Below are 12,235 nucleotides of genomic sequence, written 5' to 3' on the forward strand. Positions count from 1 at the left end.
TCCGTGATCACCTGTATCTCGAACATGCATGGACCGATTATGTTCAAACTTCACTCATACATCACACATTATATGGAACATAAGCACATGCATTTTTTTCATGATCTGATTAACGATAGCCGAATAGCGGCCATTTTAAGGCCGAAAATGCATCAAAATCTCACATTTTAACCATTCCGGACCCGGATCTCAGTTATGCATGGACGGATTTTGTTCAAATTTGGTACATACATTAAACATAATAGGACCTTGATGCACGTCATTTTTTTTTTTTTTGGATCGGGTTCGAAATGGCCGACTGGTGGCCATTTTGTTTTAAAGAATTCAGTTCTGGATCCGTATCTGAGACAAGCTTGGATTGATCGAGTTCAAACTTCACACACACAAGGTACATCATGTCACAAATATGTATGTGCATTTGTTTCATGATCTCATTAACGATAGCCAAATGGCGGCCGCTTTAAGGCCGTAAATGCATTGAAATCGCACATTTTCACCATTCCGGACCCGGATCTCAGTTATGCATGGACGGATTTCATTCAAATTTGGTACATACATTAAACATAATAGGACCTTGATGCACGTCATTTTTTTTTCAGATCAAGTTCGAAATGGCCGACTGGCGGCCATTTTGTTTTAAAGAATTCAGTTCTGGATCCGTATCCAAGACATGTCTGGATTGATCAAGTTCAAACTTCACACACACATGGTACATCATGTCACAAATAGATATGTGCATTTGTTTCATGATCTGCTTAACAATAGTGGAATGATGGCCATTTTAAGGCCGAAAATGCATCAAAATCACGTATTTTCACAATTCCAGAACTGGATCTCAGTCATGCATGGATGGATTTTGTTCAGATTTAGCACAATGTGTTGTACATATGCAGGTGCATTTCGGTCATGATCTGCTTTGAATGTATATGTCACTCAAATATGAACGGAACGGGGACGTGTCATTGACAATGACTTGTTTTCTCGAATTTTCACCGGCTCGACTGGCGTTCCTCAACAGCACGTCCAGAAAGCCCATAGAAATACATGGCACAGTGGTGCGCGTCTTAGCAACGTGGAACGTCTTGTGACGTAGCTCCGCCTGAGGATACAGGGTGATGTACGTTGTGCTAAAATTATATCCAATATGGCCGACTGGCAGCCGTTGTTTTCCTTGATGATATGAAGATGTACCAAGTTATTTAATGAGTTCATTAACAGTTTTTACACTTACATCACTTGAAACGTTTATTTTAATTAATGCAGTGACACGAGTCATAAAAAGAGATTCTGACTGTCATTTTGTTGCATCAAATGAAGTATTTTTTGTTTAAAATATATCCACATACATTTTATTGTGAAATATGCGATGATGATTCAATTTAATTGCATTTGTTGAGAAGTAATTTCAAACCAATGGCACAACCTGATGAAAATGCAGAAAGGTTCAATATTATTGTATGTTGCAGAAATGAGCAACGTTGTTTACATAATGAAAAAACAAACTGAAAAATGTGATAACAGAGAAGCTTAATTTGTGGCTTCAAAGACTTGAGTAAAAAACAGTCGGAAACTAACTTTGAGTTCACTCGCATTAGTATTTCTGAACGTTTGTCTCGCGATTTGTGTAACTTTAAATTGGGATTTTTATCACATATCACACCAGTTTCCCAATCTGATTAAAATCCGATGTAGGTACGAGGCTCCAATTTTTTTTAATTTTTTTTTTTTTAATGATCCATTATATAATATTTATTTGTATTTTAGTTTAAATATGTTGATTTTTTGTTTTTTCTTGCCATTAATCAGTTCTTAGTTACAGGCGACTGGGACACGATTTTCTAAGAACCGATTAACTGCAAGAAAAAACAAAAAATCAACATATTCAAACTAAAATACAAATAAATAGTATATAATGGGTCATTAAAAAAATAAATAAAAATAGGAGCCTCATACCTACATCGGATTTTAATCAGATTGACCAGCTGCCATACATAATCTGTGATGAAATGTATATTTTTGGATTGTCAGATGTTGCCACATCCCTTCCCAATTTTCTGGTTGTTGAAGACTGCACAGCTGATCAGTACCAATGTGCTATCGGTAACTGCATTGCAAGAAATCTTCTCTGTAATGGCATTGATGAATGTGATGATAGCTCAGATGAAGGACATCAGTGTGGTAATATACAATTTTATTTTCTACACCAATTTCTCATGCATTTAACAATCATTCAGTCCACCGTTGATTTTACTACATGATAGTTTAATTGCTTTTATAGCAAAAACAATAATCAGAAAACTGTTTTCATTTTCATGTACTGTATTAACTCTTCAGCTCTTCATAGAATAGACACTTGTAGCACCTTGACCTCTTCTTTTATTTTTATCTTTAAACAGTTTGGGTTTCTTGTTCACAAAGTTTAATTTTAGACACCAGTTTTCTATTTCCTTAATTTTGCAATATTTCTTCTTCCTACCAAATTGTTATCAGTGCGTGTACATCTTCGTCAAGCCAGATATTCAAAATTATGTCATTGATTAAATGTCATTTGATGATGGCGATAAAGGGCATGATTTTGGTCTGATGCATTCACACAGTTGAGCCATTTTCAGATTGGTCCTACCGGTATCTCCGAGTTAAACCTTGCAATTAATAGAAGCCAGACTTGAACCAATCTGGTTCATATGGCAAGTCAAGTTACAGTGCAAATGGTGTCTTGTAACTCGATGGTTCAATGATTGACAATTAACGTCCCTATATTTTCTGTTTACACTTTAATAGATTCTTCCTGTGTATTCAACGGAGGCTGTTCACATCTTTGTATCCCTACGCCAAGAGGTCCTCTATGTGGTTGTCCCAATGGCTTAGAATTGGGGGAAAATGATAAAAGTTGTGATGGTACGTATCAACAAATACTGATTTTAGAAACCGTTTTTTGAATCCTAGATTTATAAAACTTGCTTATAGTGCAACATGATCAGACTATAAATGCAACAAATCCAACATTCTTCCAGTGGAATAATGATGTGGGAGTAACATAATTTTTAGCTCATTGAAAGATTGATCGACTCAGCGGGAACTGTACATTGCAAAATGCTTATCATTGCCTACGGGATGTGTGCAAAAAGACGTTGATTGGTCCGCAAAAAACAAAGCTGTGATAGGTCAAAATGAACGAGCTGTGATAGGCTGAAGGCAAGACGGATTCGGCTCCAAGCTCGGGGTGTTTTACAAAATCGATTTTAGCAAGCCAAAATCACACTTTGTATAAACACGCCACACGCTTGTAAGAGGAACAGTTTGCATTTAATAGAAAAAACGACAATGGTAAAATACAAGTAGAAAATGCAATGAACTTTCTTTTTGTATGTCCAAAATTTCACCATAAAAAAGATGTTCTTTTCAATATACCGGTAACAATTCAAAGAGAAGCCATCACTTGTCTCCAGAAATTGATTTAAAGTGGAGATGAATAAAATTGATGTGCCTTAAGGTAGAAGCATACTCATAATTGAAAATACCCAGAACTTTTTTTTTACAATAAACTGTACTCTAAGGCAATATAAGAATATTGACTTAAAAAAATCTGGGGGTCACCAGCCTTTTTTTTTTTGAGAAATTGATGGTTGTATTTTAGTGGAAAGTGGCCATTTTGGCAGTATTATAATGCTTTTACCATAGGTGCCTATGGCAAATATATTATGCCATATCTCAAAATCTAACCTAAAAATAACGATTTTCAAGAAATATTAGGACATGTTTTTCAAAAAGCTTAACTGTAACACACAAAATAATGCTATTTCATTGTACCATGGGACAATAGCTTCATGATTGTACAGAATAAACTAATGCGATTTATGACCAATTTTGTCAAAAATTGTAAGTAGGCTTCTACCTTGTGTGATTTTTTTTATGCACAAATCTTTAATCTTAAAAAATGTACATTTTCTTTATTTGTAATATTGACTTCTATTTATTTAAGGGCAAGGTCAAAATATCTGTCTGAAAAGGTTAAATCCTTTTAAATTATTTTATTTTTTTTGTTGGGAGGGGTGGTGGTGACTATCTTGAAGTTTCTGTATCAAAATCAATTTATTTTAATGAGTTCTTTCTAACAGTAATTAATCTGTTTTAAATGATCCAAAATGTATAAATTTGTTTATATTTGTTTATATTCAAAAATTGTATTATTTAAAGTGCACACACTAATTAAATCTGTTTATTATAATAAAAACATGGTTTGGTTTGTCAGACTTTTGGAATTATTCACTACATCATTCTCAACATTCATTTTACCCACACATCTGGCTGGTGTAATTGTAAATTGAATATAATTTCACTAAAATGTACATTTGTCTCTGTAGATGTGAATGAGTGTTTAGTTTATCCACCAGTTTGCAGTCATAATTGTGATAATATTAAAGGTAGTTACACATGTAGCTGTGAGGCAGGATATCGTCTACATGCTGATGAACGTGGATGTAAAGCACAAGGTATTATACTTTGCATTGCCCAATGCTCCTGACTTTGCGTGCGCTGACTTTGCGTGCGCTGATATTGCGTGCACTTACAGTGCGTGCGCTGATATTGCGTGCAATTACAGTGCGTGCAATTACAGTGCGTGCGCCGACTTTGCATTCGCCGACTTTGCATTCGCCGACTTTGCATTCGCCGACTTTGCATGGCCCGGTATATTTGAACAGGTTATTAATTTTTCTCAAATTACATACAATGCAGATAAACAAGAAATGAGAATGCACTAGATTAGCAAATAATCATGTGGATCATCATCCCATGAATTGGTGAATCTCACACAGCATGTCATCTGTCAAGCGGCGCTGTGAAGTCTTAGAACAAAGCAAACCCCTAGTGTTTTGCAAACATGCAGGCCACCTTGCCAACTGAGTGTCTGAATAATTCTTATAACCATTGTAAACAATGAGCTATTGTACCAGTCGCCTATTATATAAAACAGTTGACAAAGTGCTGTAATTATTTTTGACAGGGGATGAAGCCAGATTGATATTTGCCATAGAAAAAGAACTACGTATGCAGACTCTCGGCACATTACACAATTATGCACCTTTAAAATCAATTAGTGATGGTTATGTCTGTGATGTTGACTTTGATTCTCTAACACAAGACGTCTACTGGACACATTTGCAAAAGGTTAGTGTTAATATGAGGTTATTACGAGTGAAGTGAAGACAGTACAGTATTGATTGACACGCAGCAGAGGTCAATGTGAGCATGTATTGTCTGAGTAATAACTTTATTATACATCATGGGAATGCTGAAATACAAACTTCTTTGTGTGGAGTCCGGTCAAACCCTCCAGGCAGCCATGTTTGTTTTTATTATTAGAGGACGCTTATGCACGTAATCGTTCCATATTTACAATTCGCATTTCCAAATGGTAGAATGAAAATGCCCAGTGCAATACCACAAAATTACGGCATGCTGTAACTTAGGGTGTTATGATGACCGATGTATAATAATAGTCAATAGCGATGGATTCTAGTCTGCAGTGGATGAAGGTCTACATAGCAGGGGTTGACTTAATATTAGTGTAGTCAGTCTTGTATTCATCATTGAAAAATAGGTAATGTTAACCCCCACCAGCCACCGATGGCAAATCAAATTTAAATTTGGATCCAACAATTATGTTGCATCCTCTAGCACTATCATGCATTATTCTAAAGAAATGGTCACCATTTAAAAACATCACCCTCATAAAAATAAAATTAATGCTTATTATTAACTGATTGTTATTATTACTATATTCAGCAATAATACAATCTTTATTGATAAATGTATCCTTAATGGAGATATTGTTCGTGATACAATAAAGTTAAATGTTGTAAATTAAAAAAAAAAAATGAATGAATATATGAATGAATATATGAATGTTTCACTGAAAACATTTCATTTCATTATAAAGCAATTTAGGCAAAACCAAGAATAGACCCATATCCTGCCATTGACTTCTCGTGCTACATACCTGTCACAGTTTCATTTACTTACTGTCGTTGCTTTTACAGGGGAGTATACACATGATAAGCAAAGCTACAGCCAATATAGAAATATTTGTACAAAAAGAGATTGAGTCACCAGAAGGTCTCTCAGTGGATTGGATTGGTCGTAATTTATACTGGACAGATGCTGGTTTGAAGAGAATCTCTGTGTGTGCATTACATACCACACATCATGCAGTGTTGATTGATTTAAAGCTGGGTGATCCAAGGGCTATTGCTGTGTGTCCTAGTGTAGGGTAAGTACAACCCATCCACTGGGTGATCCAAGGGCTATTGCTGTGTGTCCTAGTGTGGGGTAAGTACAACCCATCCACTGGGTGATCCAAGGGCTGTTGCTGTGTGTCCTAGTGTGGGGTAAGTACAACCCATCCACTGGGTGATCCAAGGGCTATTGCTGTGTGTCCTAGTGTAGGGTGAGTACAACCCATCCACTGGGTGAGCCAAGGGCTATTGCTGTGTGTCCTAGTGTAGGGTGAGTACAACCCATCCACTGGGTGATCCAAGGGCTATTGCTGTGTGTCCTAGTGTAGGGTGAGTACAACCCATCCACTGGGTGATCCAAGGGCTATTGCTGTGTCCTAGTGTAGGGTGAGTACAACCAATCCACTGGGTGATCCAAGGGCTATTGCTGTGTGTCCTAGTGTAGGGTGAGTACAACCCATCCACTGGGTGATCCAAGGGCTATTGCTGTGTCCTAGTGTAGGGTGAGTACAACCCATCCACTTGGTGATCCAAGGGCTATTGCTGTGTCCTAGTGTAGGGTGAGTACAACCCATCCACTGGGTGATCCAAGGGCTATTGCTGTGTGTCCTAGTGTAGGGTGAGTACAACCCATCCACTGGGTGATCCAAGGGCTATTGCTGTGTGTCCTAGTGTAGGGTGAGTACAACCCATCCACTGGGTGATCCAAGGGCTATTGCTGTGTCCTAGTGTAGGGTGAGTACAACCAATCCACTGGGTGATCCAAGGGCTATTGCTGTGTGTCCTAGTGTAGGGTGAGTACAACCCATCCACTGGGTGATCCAAGGGCTATTGCTGTGTCCTAGTGTAGGGTGAGTACAACCCATCCACTGGGTGATCTAAGGGCTTATTGCTCTGTGTCCTAGTGTAGGGCAAGTACAACCCATTCACTGGGTGATCCAAGGGCTATTGCTGTGTGTCCTAGTGTAGGGTGAGTACAACCCATCCACTGGGTGAGCAATGGGTCATTGCTGTGTGTCCTAGTGTAGGGTGAGTACAACCCATCCACTGGGTGATCCAAGGGCTATTGCTGTGTGTCCTAGTGTAGGGTGAGTACAACCCATCCACTGGGTGATCTAAGGGCTATTGCTGTGTGTCCTAGTGTAGGGCAAGTACAACCCATCCACTGGGTGAGCAATGGGTCATTGCTGTGTGTCCTAGTGTAGGGTGAGTACAACCCATCCACTGGGTGATCCAAGGGCTATTGCTGTGTCCTAGTGTAGGGCGAGTACAACCAATCCACTGGGTGATCCAAGGGCTATTGCTGTGTGTCCTAGTGTAGGGTGAGTACAACCCATCCACTGGGTGATCCAAGGGCTATTGCTGTGTCCTAGTGTAGGGTGAGTACAACCAATCCACTGGGTGATCCAAGGGCTATTGCTGTGTGTCCTAGTGTAGGGTGAGTACAACCAATCCACTGGGTGATCCAAGGGCTATTGCTGTGTCCTAGTGTAGGGTGAGTACAACCAATCCACTGGGTGATCCAAGGGCTATTGCTGTGTGTCCTAGTGTAGGGTGAGTACAACCCATCCACTGGGTGATCCAAGGGCTATTGCTGTGTGTCCTAGTGTAGGGTGAGTACAACCCATCCACTGGGTGATCCAAGGGCTATTGCTGTGTCCTAGTGTAGGGTGAGTACAACCAATCCACTGGGTGATCCAAGGGCTATTGCTGTGTGTCCTAGTGTAGGGTGAGTACAACCCATCCACTGGGTGATCCAAGGGCTATTGCTGTGTCCTAGTGTAGGGTGAGTACAACCAATCCACTGGGTGATCCAAGGGCTATTGCTGTGTGTCCTAGTGTAGGGTAAGTACAACCCATCCACTGGGTGATCCAAGGGCTATTGCTGTGTGTCCTAGTGTAGGGTGAGTACAACCAATCCACTGGGTGATCCAAGGGCTATTGCTGTGTGTCCTAGTGTAGGGTGAGTACAACCCATCCACTTGGTGATCCAAGGGCTATTGCTGTGTGTCCTAGTGTAGGGCAAGTACAACCCACCCACTGGGTGATCCAAGGGCTATTGCTGTGTGTCCTAGTGTAGGGCAAGTACAACCCATCCACTGGGTGATCCAAGGGCTATTGCTGTGTGTCCTAGTGTAGGGTGAGTACAACCCATCCACTGGGTGATCCAAGGGCTATTGCTGTGTGTCCTAGTGTAGGGTGAGTACAACCCATCCACTTGGTGAGCCAAGGGCTATTGCTGTGTGTCCTAGTGTAGGGTAAGTACAACCCATCCACTGGGTGATCCAAGGGCTATTGCTGTGTGTCCTAGTGTAGGGTGAGTACAACCAATCCACTGGGTGATCCAAGGGCTATTGCTGTGTGTCCTAGTGTAGGGTGAGTACAACCCATCCACTGGGTGATCCAAGGGCTATTGCTGTGTGTCCTAGTGTAGGGTGAGTACAACCCATCCACTGGGTGATCCAAGGGCTATTGCTGTGTGTCCTAGTGTAGGGTGAGTACAACCCATCCACTGGGTGATCCAAGGGCTATTGCTGTGTGTCCTAGTGTAGGGCAAGTACAACCCATCCACTGGGTGATCCAAGGGCTATTGCTGTGTGTCCTAGTGTAGGGTGAGTACAACCCATCCACTGGGTGATCCAAGGGCTATTGCTGTGTGTCCTAGTGTAGGGTGAGTACAACCCATCCACTGGGTGATCCAAGGGCTATTGCTGTGTGTCCTAGTGTAGGGCAAGTACAACCCATCCACTGGGTGATCCAAGGGCTATTGCTGTGTGTCCTAGTGTAGGGCAAGTACAACCCATCCACTGGGTGATCCAAGGGCTATTGCTGTGTGTCCTAGTGTAGGGCAAGTACAACCCATCCACTGGGTGATCCAAGGGCTATTGCTGTGTGTCCTAGTGTAGGGCAAGTACAACCCATCCACTGGGTGATCCAAGGGCTATTGCTGTGTGTCCTAGTGTAGGGCAAGTACAACCCATCCACTGGGTGATCCAAGGGCTATTGCTGTGTGTCCTAGTGTAGGGTGAGTACAACCCATCCACTGGGTGATCCAAGGGCTATTGCTGTGTGTCCTAGTGTAGGGCAAGTACAACCCATCCACTGGGTGATCCAAGGGCTATTGCTGTGTGTCCTAGTGTAGGGTGAGTACAACCCATCCACTGGGTGATCCAAGGGCTATTGCTGTGTGTCCTAGTGTAGGGTGAGTACAACCCATCCACTGGGTGATCCAAGGGCTATTGCTGTGTGTCCTAGTGTAGGGCAAGTACAACCCATCCACTGGGTGATCCAAGGGCTATTGCTGTGTGTCCTAGTGTAGGGCAAGTACAACCCATCCACTGGGTGATCCAAGGGCTATTGCTGTGTGTCCTAGTGTAGGGTGAGTACAACCCATCCACTGGGTGATCCAAGGGCTATTGCTGTGTGTCCTAGTGTAGGGTGAGTACAACCCATCCACTGGGTGATCCAAGGGCTATTGCTGTGTGTCCTAGTGTAGGGTGAGTACAACCCATCCACTGGGTGATCTAAGGGCTATTGTTGTGTGTCATAGTGTAGGGTAAGTACAACCCATTCACTGGGTGATCCAAGGGCTATTGCTGTGTGTCCTAGTGTAGGGTGAGTACAACCCATCCACTGGGTGAGCAATGGGTCATTGCTGTGCATTCTAGGGTGGGGTAATACGTACAATCTATCCGCTTATGTTAAATTTTAGGTAAAAACTGTTGGTGAAAATAATATTGTCATTAAAAAGCACTTACTATTTTAAAATGTGGCACAATATGACATTGTAATCAGAAATTGTCATTTCAGAAAAAAAAAAAAAAAAAAAAATTATTGTGTGTACCTTTTAATTAATTTGCAGTGCTTGTCAAGTACTGCTCATTTAATTTTTCTTTTCCTAAAAAATTTTCTAATAACCTTTATAGTTTCTATGGTTACTATCGTGTAAATTACATTTGTGGATTTGTATCCTCTTATGATTAATTACATGGTGTCGCAGTCTTTTGTTTTGGAGTGACTGGGGAATTGAACCTAAAATTGAAAAGGCCTGGATGGATGGATCCAATCGAGAAGTAATCATCAAAACCAAGTTACTTTACCCCAATGGAATTACAATTGATTATGTACATCAAAGACTTTACTGGGTTGATGCCGGGCTTAATGTCATAGAGTACGCCAATTTTGATGGAACAGAACGGTGAGATATGTTTTCTTATTTTAAAGGATTTTTGTAAGTAATTTCAAAATAAATTGTCAATAATACATAAAGTATGATATTGTCAGTTTCATCGTCATTTATGGGTGGATTTTGTTCAAACAAGGGGCATACGTTGGACATTATGGGATCTTGATGCAAGTCATTTTGTTTTTCTGATCGGATTTAAAATGGCAGACTAATGGTGATTTTGTTTTAATGAATGCAGTTCTAGTGCCATATCTCTGACATGCTTTGACTGATTATGTTCAAATTTTATATATTCATTATACATCATGACAAAGATAAATCTGTTTCAAAATGGCCAAGTGGCGGCCATTTTTGTACTAAAAAATTATCAAAAATAAAGCATTTCTGCGTTGTGGAACCGGATCTTGGTCGTTTATGGATGGATTTTGTTAAAACTTGGTACATACATAAGACATATATGGGTATATATATGGGTCCCTAATGCACGTTAATTTATTTTCAAATCTGATTTAAAATGGCTGACTGGTGGTCATGAATGTAGTTCTGGACTTGATTTGACTTAAAATTTTATATATTCATTCTACATCATGTTAAAGATATACAGATGTATTCAAAATGGACAACTAGTTGCTATTTTGTTTTAATTAATGCTGTTACACAGCAATATCTCTCAATTTGGACAAGTACTCCTTTGACGATCAGATACAAGATGACTGAATGTCAATCATTTCAGTGTTAACGAATCACCATAATCAAGTATCAGCTTCTGGATCCATATCTCTGACATTTTTATGTTTGAACTATAATACTATAAACAAAATTATACATCTTAAATTCGATAACTAAGGAGACTGTGCCATGCATGGCTTGTTTTATTAATGTTGAACCAAATGAACATAATGGAATATGGGAAAATTGTGCATGAGTTAGTGACTGTCAGATTTCATACAACATGCATGTTGGCCAAATAATAAGTATTCTATAGTGGATTTCTGTTTATACCTTTCCAGGTCTACTGAGTCGGTATAGCATTACTATCTGGTGTTGAGTGTTATTTCTTTATCAATTTTTTATACAAGATATTTTTTTTTTAAACTGCTTGTTTTCAGATTTGTTTTTTGTCCATTCTAGACAAATGCATGACTGATATTGTCAAAAATTGTGATTATGTCTTTTGAATTCATCTGGTGTTTTTCAATCTGATTAAAATCTGATGTATTGTACGGCGTGTATTTTATTTTATAATATTTATTTTACTTTTATTATTCTGTATTTTTTATGTTACGTACTTGTGATTCGGTATATTTTAAACTATCACCTTGTTTGGCATTCACAATTATCAAAACTTTAAAAAACTCGCAACAAATAAATAATAGATCCAAATAAAAAATAAAATAAAATAAAAAATGAAAAAAAAGCCCAAAATATTTTATTTTAATCAGATTGGGTGTTTTTTCTGCCTGTTTTTAAGTGTATCGCATAAAATGCATTTATTTCATTTTACTTGATAGGAGGTCACTTGATGAGCTGACAGTGCCACATCCATTCTCTTTAACGTTGTTTGAAGATAGATTGTATTGGACAGACTGGACAAAAGGATCCATTGAGTCAATCAATAAATTCACTGGTCAAGACTTAAAAGTGATAGTATCTGGTTTGCACCATCCAATGGGTGTTGTCGTTGCACATAGTGTTAGACAACCACCCCCACCAACAGGTACAGTCACATGTCTCCCTCCCCCACCAACAAGTGCAGTCACATGTCTCCCTCCCCCACCAACAGGTGCAGTCACATGTCTCCCTCCCCCACCAA

General features: G+C 39.6%; 1 protein-coding gene across 1 annotated transcript in view; it reads left to right on the forward strand.

Moving 5' to 3' along the window:
* Window positions 1-12,235, forward strand: part of LOC100368629 (low-density lipoprotein receptor-related protein 2-like) — a 69,118-nt gene that overhangs the window by 50,396 nt on the left and 6,487 nt on the right. Inside the window, exons 40-46 of the mRNA XM_085491904.1 lie at window positions 2,029-2,178; window positions 2,782-2,898; window positions 4,365-4,493; window positions 5,006-5,169; window positions 6,042-6,271; window positions 10,237-10,434; window positions 11,934-12,139. Coding sequence (XP_085348030.1) covers window positions 2,029-2,178; window positions 2,782-2,898; window positions 4,365-4,493; window positions 5,006-5,169; window positions 6,042-6,271; window positions 10,237-10,434; window positions 11,934-12,139 — 1,194 coding nt within the window. The remainder of the gene's footprint in view (window positions 1-2,028; window positions 2,179-2,781; window positions 2,899-4,364; window positions 4,494-5,005; window positions 5,170-6,041; window positions 6,272-10,236; window positions 10,435-11,933; window positions 12,140-12,235) is intronic.

The sequence above is a fragment of the Saccoglossus kowalevskii genome, chromosome 17, assembly GCF_978046115.1.
Source record: "Saccoglossus kowalevskii chromosome 17, keSacKowa6.1, whole genome shotgun sequence".
Classification (NCBI taxonomy): domain Eukaryota; kingdom Metazoa; phylum Hemichordata; class Enteropneusta; family Harrimaniidae; genus Saccoglossus; species Saccoglossus kowalevskii.